At 38.9% G+C, this 12771-nt stretch overlaps 1 protein-coding gene and 1 non-coding gene across 3 annotated transcripts in view; both read left to right on the top strand.

The window, feature by feature from the left end:
• Positions 1-12486, top strand: part of CDH18 (cadherin 18) — a 1127064-nt gene extending 1114578 nt beyond the window's left edge. For both annotated transcript variants that reach the window (XM_090049911.1, XM_090049912.1), the window contains 2 exons: positions 5175-5426; positions 7035-12486. In XM_090049911.1, the coding sequence (XP_089906037.1) occupies positions 5175-5426; positions 7035-7525 (743 nt within the window). In that variant the 3' untranslated portion in view covers positions 7526-12486. The remainder of the gene's footprint in view (positions 1-5174; positions 5427-7034) is intronic.
• LOC149864431 (U4 spliceosomal RNA) lies at positions 4477-4613 on the top strand. Its single transcript, XR_016442797.1, has one exon. It is a non-coding gene; the product is annotated as a U4 spliceosomal RNA (small nuclear RNA).
• Positions 12487-12771: the final 285 nt, after the last annotated feature.

Here is a 12771-nt window from a genome sequence, read left to right as displayed (position 1 = left end):
GACTATATGAGGGATAGTTCAAAGTATCATTATCAGTGATCACCAACAGTATACTCCTTATTATCATCACACTTGAAAATACAGTGCTATCTAATAATATTTTATTTAAGATAATGTGTTTTTTGCAAACTGGATTCAAGAGCTTTGTGTAGAAATAGCCGTGAGATGTGATATACAGCTGTGGATAAGTAGTTGAATCTGAGCTGTTCCATAATTCTGGAAAATTGTATTGAGTGTTCCAGGTTTTGCCCAACTCAGTGAAACATAGTTTTAAACTTGAACATGGAGATAAATTAAGATGTAATCCAAGGAGAGAACATGCCTTTTCATTTGGGATGTGAAAGAAAACGAAGAGTCCTTTGCAACGGGAAAGAAGAGCAGTTCCTGACTATGGGGTCTATGGAGAAGAGGGCTTCCCCCATGGTATAGTAAAATTACATGGAAGGGCAGAAAGGAAGCCAGTTCTGGGAAGTGAAAAGTTGAATGGAGAAGTAAGTGGCTATGAAAGCCATAGAATAAACTAGAAAATGTTCTATTTTTAAAGAAAGAAGCAATTTTAAATTGGATCCTGATTTACTAGGAAGCCAGTGGAATTGTATGAGCGTATGATGAGGTAATAATATATTTTTTAAAAGGTAAGAAGGCAGTGAGAACTGCATTCAGGTTATACTGAGATTGCTGGGTATTCTTAAATTTAGATTTAGCTGTTGTTTATGTGGTATGTGGGTCTCGTTTAGGTTTTAAACTCAGTGTAAGTTTCCTCTTCTCCTGGCTTCTCATTTGGAGGGAAGGCAGACTTGAAGTCCGGCTTGCATTCTAAAGGGAGCATCCATATTCAGACTGGCAAAGATTCTGTCATTAGCCTCTAGCTATTAGAAACCAAAGGTGTACAGATGTTCAGACTTTTTCTCCCAGAGCAAAAATGGCCACTCTTGTGCGGGGAGACCTGGAAACAATTACGGTTAAATTGCTTCTGAGGCAGTTTCTCCTGGGAGACTGAATGTCTGTACACTTTCCTCTGGCTTAACTGCTCCTGGGCAAAACTGCCTTCTTGAGACCAGGGCACCCTGGTCCTGAGAAAGCTTTGTGGGGGCAGCTGCTCTTCCCATCCCATAAACCAGGAGAACTTTTCAGAATTGGAGCAGCACCCATTGCTTCCTGCCTCTTCCCCAAACTGGGCAGTCCCCAGTTTGTGGAAGAGGCAGAGGGCTTTGCCAGCTCCTGCTGGCTTCCACTTGCTGCCCTGCCACTCACCTGAGTAGCAGGGTGGCAGTTGAAAAGCTGAAAACTGGAAGCAGGACTCAAGGACCCTGTTTTCACCTGCCAACTGTTAAATTGTCACTCCACTGCTCAGTTGGTTATAGGGGCATGTGGTGTGGTGTGGAAAGAGAGAGCCATGAGCCGAACTAGAGAAAGCCTTTGCACTCCTGGATCCCATCCCCTCAGACTTTTAAACTGCCATGCCAGCCACTCAGCTGCATGGCAGTGGGTTAAGCAAAGCCAGAGGGACTGGGAGCCATGTACACAGGACGTTTTCCCCCTCCCAGGTCCTGGTTTCCATTTCCTGATCCCTCTAGCTTCCCCTTGCCACCTGCACTGCCCAGCTGACCTCAAGAGCATTGCCACTGCAGTGAATTGCTTCTCCCCATACTGCTTGAGGCCAGACCAGAAAAGTGTGGAGCTGGGCAGATAGCTGTGTCCCCAGCAGTGCTGTGGCAAGGAAGTTTGGCACCTGAGGCAAAGCCTGGAGCAGCAGCCTGCCCTTGGTAATCAGCTGGTTGGCAGGATTTGGGAAGTGGGGGGGCATTCTTGTAGGGCTGGAGCCAACCCTGGCTGTCTGTGGCAGCTTCTGCTTTTCAGTAGCTGCCACCGCCACTTGACAGTTTGTCTCCTTCCAAAGCCAGGGTATAGTGCAGGCTATCAATTAATGGGATTCTCTAAGGTCAGGGTGGCCTAGGAAGCAGCTCTGTAGTGCCTGCCATCTCTCTGTCTTCTGTTGGAAATTAGCATCTATGCATAGCCTTAGCATGTGCTTTTTTCTGCACTTGTGCTATATTTTCACTTTGGATTTCACCTATAATGAATAACAAGCAAATGCTGATGACATAGCCCTTTGTAAAAAGCACACCATCAGGAAACCCCCTCACTACCAGTAAGCTAGAGAAACCCACTGAAATTGTTTGTATATCACATTTTATTAAATGTAAAAGGTCATGCATGTACCAAAGAACAATCTAGTTCAGCCTGTAAAATAAGCCTTGTGAGTCTTCCATTTCTTTTCACATTAAACTGGCAGAGCCCAGTAAGTCCCATGAGCCATGGAGCTTGATGAACCTCTCTGTATGTGGCATACTCTGATTAGAATCAGCAGGCCAGTGCTGTCACTGCTGTGAGGAAGAGGTCTCCTTATATAGTAAATGTAATCTGAATCCCAGTGACATTCACTTGTTTTTTTTTTCAATTAAGTAACACAATTTTATCACAAAACAGACTACTCCCATATGTGGTTGCAGAATAAGGTGGAAACAACATGTCCATTGATGGTAAAACAACAAGTATGACTGGAGGTATCCACTTGGGGTGTTAATAAAATGTCCTAGCTCCAGATTTAATACTACATGAGAAACTAAAATTCAATAGGATCATTTCTCTCTATATATGCATATGCATATACATATACATTTCAGGAAGCTTACTCATTAATGGTATTCTTTTGGGGGTTTTGGTGTATTTTGAAATGCTTTTCCTGCCCCAAAAAACAATTCTTTCAGACTTATGCAACATTTTTGGTAGATTATTTGACACACACTTAATTTTTTCTGTTGCTGACGGTGGCAGCAGTAGTTGTTATTTGCTCCCTCAGCAGGAAAGAAGCAGGTTATATCTGTATTTATAATAATTTCCATGCTGAATCTCTTTGACAGCCTCTCATACTGTTTTGAATGAGCATGGTATCAGTGGGTGCTGACAAGTTATTCATTTAAGTTTATGCAAACAACAAAGTAGAGAGATGCAGACAAAAGACATTTTAAATGGATGGCTCCATGCCTCTCAAGCACTGGAAGAAGTTTACTGGGCAGGCAGCCCTGGACAGTATCCTTAAATTGTCTCTTGACATAGGGCAATAGGAGGTTTACAGGATTGTTACAAAGGAATTATGCTCAGTAGGACATGGAGGACAAAGATAAATAAATATGTAACTAAGTCATTTACCAAAGAGCTTATTGAGAAAGCAAGAAAGGTCTCTAGACAAGAAGCCTGTGGGCTGAGACTTAGGTAAATTCAATTCTTGGCTCAGGCAAATGTTGTGATGTCTTTGGTAATGGGAGATGTTACTTTTCTGCTTTACATGCATGTTAAGGATTAAATGTTTGAGTGATTGCAACAAGTATCAATGCTATGCCGATAAAGGCTGGATACAAGTCTGGCCACAGGCACAAGTGAAATGTCAAGAGAGAGAAATAGCTGAAATTAATGTTTAAAACATTGGCATAAAGGGCTTGATGGAGAAAGAATGACATATTGATTCAGCACTAAGTAAGCAATATATATTCATCCTAGCTAGAATCTCACCCACTTGACACAAAGAACAAGCAGCAATATGGGCTAGAAAACACAGTATTGGTTGTATTCTTGCACCCATATCCATTTAGTCAGCGATATCTACTCACTTGTATTGGTGTGTTGCTTATCAGAGCAATTTGAGCAAAATCTCTATTTGACTTATGCCAACCCACATGTTACAGACTCTTTCAAAAATGTCCATGCTCTTTATTTTCAGTTTCCTCCACTCAGAACATTCATACTTCCCAGTTCATTCCGGAGGGCTGTGCCAAAGCTTATGCCTTAATTGGCTGTTTGGTTTTTAGTATTCTTCAGCATTCACAGATTTTTTTAATCCCATGATGTTTATCTAGGCACATTCTGTAGGCAGCAACTCAGCACTTAAAGATATAGTTCCAGTAAGAGAGGCTCAAATAGTGAATAGACTTTAATAATGACAAGAGAAACAGTTTCCAGAAAAACAATGTACATCAGAGTAAATGCACCTGTAAGATCTTCTGAGGCTCTGGTTAAACAAAGCTTTTCAAACCTATTTATAAAAGCCTCATATGGTAACTCCCAGTAATGTTACAAGATCATCACATTGTTTCCTTTCCCCTGCTCTTTATCACGCTGCTACATTTCCATTGTCATGTGCTATGATTCTACAGGCTTGCACACACCCATCACTTTTACTGTAATAATAATAACAGCTTCATTAGCCTTTTGCCAGAGCCTTATTCACCCATTATTGCAAGATATCCCCCTAATCTGATCTGAAATCTAACTACCTTCCTTCTTCAATTGACTCCTCAGGACTCATCTCTGCCCCAGTGCCTTTAAGAAACCAGTCATTTAATTGTGTCTGGGGTGACAGTCGATGGAGCTAAGTGATTGTTGCTTTGTTTATAATAACTTTTAGAGAACTGTAACAACCCTGCAGATCCAGTATCGTAGCCAATGAGGTTAATCCAAGGCACAATTATTGCTAATTGAAAACTTTTCCTTCTCACTTCGTCTTCTTAGCAATAGGCCCTTTGAGGCAGAAACTGTGCCTTCATGTATGTTTGTGCAGTAACTTGCAGAATGGAGACCTGATCCTAATTGGAGCCTTTGGGTATTACTGTAATATAAATGTAATGGGATAATGATTACTAATTTTATTAACTGCCATGCATACCAGCTACACCTGGGGTTCATATTAAGATGACAGAATTTGACAAAAACTTTCTCCCTCTTCTGTTCTGTAGCTGCACTACCTTTCCCACTCTCACCTTTTAACTTCCCATGCCCACCACTGTAACTCTCAGCATCAGCTATCATCTTCACCCTGAACTTCTCACAGCTGTGTTTTTGGCCACTATGCTCTCCTTATTCAGATCACTCCTGAAAATTCACTGCCCTCTGAAGCCTGTAAGAGAAGCCTTATTCTTATTTATACCAAGGAGTTTTTACACCATATGGACCATGGAAAGGGGCCTTACTAGGGAGGTGGACCCAATTTGGCATAAAGTATAATGTAAATATAAATCAGGACCAAAAGAATTACAGTTAGCCCTTTGAGGTGGGTAAGGTACAAATTATAAAATTTAGTTTCTATTAAGGTGGCATTCTGCTTTTTGGTGTTGTAGATAATACAGCCAGCATTCTGACCAGACGGAGAAGATTCAGTCGAACTACTCAAGATGTCTATTACCTCCCTATTTTGATTTCTGATACTGGAATCCCCTCCCTGACCAGTAGCAGCACACTTACAATCAGGGTGTGTGCATGTGAGAGAGATGGACGTGTGCGAACCTGTCATGCTGAAGCTTTCCTCTCCTCAGCTGGTTTGAGCACGGGAGCTTTAATTGCAATTCTTCTCTGTGTCCTCATCCTTCTGGGTAAGCAGCTCTTAGCGTTAAGTACCTACATCCTCTATATTCTCTAGCCTTTAGAATGTGGCAATGGAGTGACATATAATGTGGTTCTGAACCGGGGATTGCTTTTTGTAATTAGAAATCAGACATACAAAGCTATGGTTATATTTTCTAAAAAAAATATTTAGCTAAAAGTAATAGGAAAAATGTCTTAAAAGCAGATTGTTGAAAGATTAGACTCCTTAGACACAATTCTTTCAGAGGTCATAGAGTAATTACCAGTGCAGATCTCCTCAGGTAATTTGGAATATTTTCAGAAAGGCACTGATTTAAGTACCATCTCTGGCACAGTTGGAAAAATGATAAAGAAGAAATGAAGGGAAAGCTTTGTGAAATGTATTGCTCTGTAAGAAGCAACATTCAATTGTATAAAAGCCACTTCTTAATTACTTTTGTGAAATGAACTGATAGCAATGCACAACGTAATCTAGAGGGTAAAGGACATATGAGACAGTAAGATGATTTCATTAGATAAATGCCCTTGGAAGTGCATTTTCTCTTGACATGTTATTTACTCAGGACAATTTTGATGTAACCAATTAGTTAATATTATCTTTCAGCAGAGATACAACCTGCTGTGTATAGAAACATCCCTCTACTGTACGTTTGCTTTTTTCTAATGCAGAATGTTTAAAACAATGGTGCTTGTTTCATGACCCACGTATTTTTTAAAATCAATGTATCTCCCCTGAAAGCCTGTATTCTTTTGACAAATTGACATAGCTCAGTGCAACCAATTCTGTCACATGTTAAGATGTAACTTTAAAATGTACAGATGTGGTTGATTTACATCAGAGGCATCCGAGTCATTGGGCCCTGCAGGATGGATGACCTACCTCTGGCACAGGGTAGTGGGGCCACGGCTTCTTGGTGCATTGGCATGTCTCCGGAACCCAGGGATTGAATGCTTCTCCTACACCTGCTTCTTATTATGTTTGCCATAGTTGCGCAAAGACCCTACATTCATCAATGAGTAAGGGAGTGAGGAGTGGTCAGTAGCCAATAAAGCTGCATGTGACAAGAGGCCTTAAAGGGAAATGGAAATGTGGAAAGAGTGTCTTGATAAGTAGAACTGTTGTGGGGTAGAATAACAGGACAGTAACTAAAGCAAGTTATGATACCAAGTGGTCTGATGTTCAGAAGAACTGGGCAGCCAGGATGGCCACTGAAGTCAGTGTAATCTATTAATGCTTTGCACCTGGAAAAAAAATCAGGTTGCCCTTACTGAGATATTAAATGCCATTTTTAAAAGCCTGAAACTGAGGTGTTGCAAACTGACATACCTCCTTAGGAAATCAGTTTATTTCATCTCAGAATCTTTTCCTAAAGGCCTAATTTGAGGCATCCAGGTTTTTTATGTTTTGGTCACATTGTATATAGACAGGCATCTGAATTAATCACAACTCAGTTTAAGGCCAGCATAAGAATACAGGCACCCACATAGCAGTTCCCCCTTCATTCTGTTCATGAGACCAGAAAGTTACTTATTTCACACCTGATGAAAAAAGTAGAATACTTTTTTTATATGCAGTGTTCATAAACCTGATCTAATAACTTCAGTTTTCTCTTTAGCTATTGTGGTCCTTTTCATCACACTAAGGCGCAGCAAAAAGGAGCCGCTGATCATTTCTGAGGAAGATGTCCGGGAAAACATTGTCACATATGATGATGAGGGTGGTGGGGAGGAGGATACTGAAGCATTTGACATCACAGCCCTGAGGAATCCATCGGCAGCTGAGGAGCTAAAGTATCGACGGGATGTACGGCCCGAAGTGAAACCCACACCAAGACATCAACCTTCCTCCAGCCTTGACAGTATAGATGTTCAAGAATTTATTAAACAAAGACTGGCAGAGGCTGATCTGGATCCCAGCGTGCCCCCATATGACTCACTACAGACATATGCATATGAGGGTCATAGATCAGAAGCCGGATCTATCAGCTCTCTGGATTCAGCTACTACGCACTCTGACCAGGATTATAATTACCTTGGTGACTGGGGACCAGAGTTCAAGAAGCTAGCTGAACTCTATGGAGAAATAGAATCAGAAAGAACAACTTAGTTATCATTCTTGGAACAAAAATGTTTTAGTTCCCAAACAACTGGAGGTATAACCACAGCAACAGTAACAATACATGAATAACTTGGAACTGAACAAGTTGTACACAGTTACTGTAGGAAAAAAAGTGCCCTTTTCATATATGAAACTGGGTTCTTCAGTTGGAAGAAAAGCAAATTTTAAAAAATACAAAAAAAAGAGATACTGCTGTCCCTTGTGTATATTTTTTAATTGCTCAATAAAGTCTGTGGTACCACATCCATAACAATATCTAAAATAAACCAAGCAATGACATTTTTATTGCAATATGTATAACATACCAGAGCTACAGTAAGTCTATGATGGTGCCTGTTTATGAGGATAGCTCTCTAGAGAGCTAATCTTATGCAGAGGGTTGTGACACTATTTCTAGCTCTTAAGGCCTTGGGACCAGCCTAAAGTAACCTGTGGGGTTTATTACTGATGTGACAGCCTCCTACAATCCATTCCTTTACAGAAAGGAAACACTGGGACTATCCCTTCAAATGGCTTTTTGGTATGGGCCTTTATTAGCATCAAACTGAGCCTTACGGAAGCACCAGCATGTGTTGTGCCCCTCTAAATAGTTAGGAGGAGATTGGTTGCCTGTATAAACACATGTGCAGCCCATATTCACCAGGCCTGCACTATTTATGGAGTGGTCCAGAAGCTGTCACATCCATTATTTCTGACTTGTCTTTTTATCTTTCCGCAAAAATCCAGACAGAATAGTATGAAATATTTCCTATGCAGTGAAGCAGATAAGGCATAGGCACTCTTGGTAAAAGTAACAATGGAGGCACCATTACCTATGCAGGGGTTCAGGTCAGTGGGCTTCACTCAGATCAGTGTTTGAATCTAACTAGTTTCATGCTGCTCTGTGACTAGAAGCTACAACAGTCATTTTACGATTCTAGGGATTCCCTAGTCACATGTCACATTTATTTGCATATTAATGTGACCAAAGGAAAAAATAAAGCTGCTGGTAAAATATTGTCTCAGTGTGGAAAACAAGGAGTTTAAGTTGATGCTACTTGGGTTATTTATTTATTTATTTTCTATTTATTTTTGTGTAATGCTGAAGGATCTTAAAAAATTCCCCATGAGGCACAACAAGCTGTATTCTTTTTGTTTTCCTAATATAATGTTTGATGGGTACATGAGCATACTTTAAAGTCAATGGAGGTGGAAAAAAGTTATATGTAAAATGCCATTACTGGCGTTCACATTGAGTTGAATAAATCAAGCTACTCCATTGTTAATTGTCCATCATTATGGATGCTGCATTGTCAGCATTTTAACACTCAATCCAGCCTTTTCTCACATTTTCCTTAGGGAAGCAGGAAAGAAGTTTTCTTCTGCTTTTTGTCTGTCATGCTCCCATGCTGTAATAGTCCCAGGCATCACAATAATCTGAAAGGAAAAAGATGACAGCCCAGCATTAAGAGTGATGTAGTGGTTGAAAACTCCTTGGGGGAGGAGATTTTTTCCCCACCTCTCCAATGCACAAGGGACGAATATCTGCTACTCTGCCCTTTTAAATGGTTGAGGTTAAAAGTGCACCAATATTAGACTTAGTAAGCAAGTATGGAGGAGCAGCAACACCAGTGAATCAGTCCTAACATACTCTCCATTGTATCTTCCCCACCCTTTCCTGTACCTTTGGGATGCCATTTTCCCTAAGGGTAGTAGAATAAGAAACATTTTTGCTTTACCCATCAGGCAGAGACATCAGTTGTATGTGTCCGTTCAGGCCGTACAAGGGAGCTGGGAAACTCCTTAAGCCCTCCATCACCACTACATGTCTGCAAAAGGGTTAGCTATAAACTGGACCTTCTGCTAAGCTCACAATGACCTTACTTTTGAGAGTTTGGAAGTTTTTATAAGTCCCATATGACATTATACAGACAAATCCTTTCAGGCTCATGCTGCCTATCAGCTGTATTAATACAAAGCTCACAAGCTTGGAAAGAAACACTTACAACTTTCTTTTGCTGTTTGCTGCCACTGTGCTTCCCATAATCTCATCCTGTTTCCATGGCTTCTTGTTACTTCATGTTCTCCAAACAAATTTTACCCACAAGAAGCAACATTTCTTAAAAATAGCTTATGGAACATGAACTTGTGAGAGTATCAAAGTTATAATAAAAGCTGATGAAAGAAAAGGGACGGTGAACAGGATAATTTACGATTAAATATTCCCTGTTTCAAATGCCAAAATTCAAACTTTCAGTGGAAGCTGGGGGAAAAAAAACGATGAAATATTCTTGAATTTGATCTTTCTCTAGTCCAATATCCTGATTCAGTTAATGTCTATTGCAGAATGTCTCTGGAAAAATAAACTCTCAGAGAACTTTATGTAAGAGCTATTTCCATTTAGTACAATACTGAACTGAGTGCTTAATGTTAAGTTCTTTTTTAAACATTCCCTTAAATTGAAATCATAATGCACCTAGTGGTGCAAAATATTTTGAAGAGAAAATTCTTACTGGTTAAAATTATTCTTAGTTTGTCCACCATTTGTATTTTTGTGTAGCATCAATAGAGTGATGGGTAAGTAAGTAACTTAAAGACAAAAGCTTTCATAATCTATAGTATCCACGTTCCATAATACTTTGTGTTACTTCTACTCAGAAATTACTATTCATTATTATGGTATAGTTTTAAATTATAGAAACTAGGTAAGTTTATACTGAATTAATCTCTCCTTCCCATAGAGTAAGTGAAATCAATTGCAGTTTGAACATATGCAGTAGTATATATGGTGCTTGATTATTATGTGCATCGTAATATATGCAGGTTTGAAGCCAAACAGAATTGAAGAGCAAGTACATAGGCAGATAGCCTCTCATAATGTTCATGTTCTGGTTAAATTAATGAGAGTAAGAAATCATATCTCCTAGAAAGAATAAAACTCTTTTGAATGCTTTGTAATGTTCCCTACACCTTTGTTGCTACAGCACACATATACTGTCCACGGGACCTCTGCTAAATCATGTGAAGTGCATATTCTGCTCTGGGGCTGTTGAGACTTCTGCACTGATGCTGCGGTGTGTTCTGTTTGATATGTCCTCCCCACAAGAAGCTCCAAAATGTGTTATTATATCATTATGAGTCTGCATGCTTGCTATGGTTACTGTCTTTATTCCAGTACACATCATAATACTGTGTTGTTTGAATGACTAATGACAGAATACCAAACCTCCAGGGCCACAAGGAAGGGCCTCATCATGGAGAATAAACAGGTTTGCAGGATTTCTTCTACCATTATCTCATCATTTCTCCCTCTCTTTTCTTGTCCCAGCAATACACTACAACAATATTTGATGATGTCTGTGTTAATATGATTAAACAGAAAGGAAATTAACATTCTGTCTCATGGCAGCCATGATCATTTTGTCACTCTGCTGGTTTAAGCAAAGTTTACATGCAGTGAAAATTGTGTGTGAAAATCTTTTCCAGTTTGTGGTTGAGTCTGATTGTATTGACTTCACTTAAATCTTTTGTGGATTTCTTGTATTACTCATGTTTAAAAACAATTTACTCTATGCCTAAACACAAATTCTATTGCAGCTTTGCCAACCCAAACACTGGAAGCGGCCCAACTTTTCTAAAGCTGGAAGATTTTGACTCAGAATAGAGCTACGTGGGGTTACTTAAGGGTTTATCAATATACAATATTATTTTTCTACAGTGACTGTTGATTAATAATGTATTTACATCCATTATACTAATCAAAATAATTCAAACAAATACTTTTCATTGAAAAGGTGAGGATCCTCAGAATGTTGTAATCATGACTTGTAATCTGGAAAGGTGGTCTGAGTAAATACTGAAGAGAAAAAAACAGTGCCTATGGCAACGGTTCTTAACCTTTTTAGTTTTAGGACACCCGTAGTTAGACTCAAGTCACCCCTCAGAAATGCCAACTCTTAGCTTTAACTCTTTGACTACAGAAAAATGGAGCAATTCTTCTGTTGCAAAGAACTCAGAAAGACCACAACAGGTCAGAATGCTTTTGACACTATGAATTCCTGTTTGATATCTCTGAGTTTATCTTGTTGCTCATATTTGTACGCCCAACAGTGCTAACATGGCACCCTGCAGCACCCTTGAAAGATTGTCAAGGCACACCTGGTTGGTCTAAGGTATGTTGTCAGCTTAAAAATCATAGGGGTTGAGCCAGTGTCCATTGGTCAATAGAAAGATTACTGTTGACTTTATTGGTTACTCCATTTGGGTATTATTGGGCATTTTATTTGGGTATTCCATTTGGACCAATATACTGTAATGAGACTGATTTTCTTTATCTATACAACTATTAACATCTTGGTTGATTTAAAAATGTGGGGCTGGGAGGCACTCTCTTATACAATTTGTCTAATTTTTATTTCAGTTTGGTTTGGAAAATGAAAATCGTAGTAATTAGTTTTGTTTTCAAATTCTAAGTGGTGCCATGTTTCAGTTACAAGCACTGCGGTGTTGTATTTGTTTAAAATAATTATTGCCCTTGGTATTTGGAAAAATAATTACAACAATTCTTATGCAAAACTCTTCCAAAATCTAAACTTAGGGCGGTGATGGAGTTAACCATATATTTCACACTCCTCTCAACAGAGTTGCATAAAGAATCACAAAAAAGTTTTTTTTTTAATAGAGGAAAACTGAATTGTCCTACACAAGTAATTGTTTTGGGATTACAAAATGATAGAGACTGTGTACTTGTCATATATATGAAATAGCACAATGCATTCTGAGGAACAGTAAACAGTTAAAGCAGCATTGCAGGTATTGGGCCATTCTTATTTTTCCAAAGTCTCCAAAAATATATATATTTTTTTTTAAGAAAAGAGAAATGTCAAATGTACAATATTATATGAAATTAGGTTACAAATACCTCCTTAAGCAAATATTACTGTTGGAGATTGTTATGTTTTCTTTGAATAAACAAAGGGGACAAAATGTTTATTCGTATAAGTATTTTTCAAATAAAATATAGACTTTCCCACGCTGATGGGACATTGCATTCCTCATCACTCTGGAAATACGCTTCTCATATCCATACATTGTATCACTTATGAAATATGTAACACTCTGAAGACATTTTATATTTAAGAATAGAATAAAATACAACAGTATTAATGAGGTTAATGCCAGAAATGCAGTGGTAAGTTTGAATAAATTTGATACACTGTTTCAGAGAATGTACATAATGATTATGGCTATAGATG

Source organism: Crocodylus siamensis, chromosome 5 (genome assembly GCF_052110815.1).
Source record: "Crocodylus siamensis isolate JL-2025a chromosome 5, ASM5211081v1, whole genome shotgun sequence".
NCBI lineage: Eukaryota > Metazoa > Chordata > Crocodylia > Crocodylidae > Crocodylus > Crocodylus siamensis.
The sequence above is the reverse complement of the archived record's forward strand: the minus strand, read 5'-3'. Positions and strand labels throughout refer to the sequence as shown.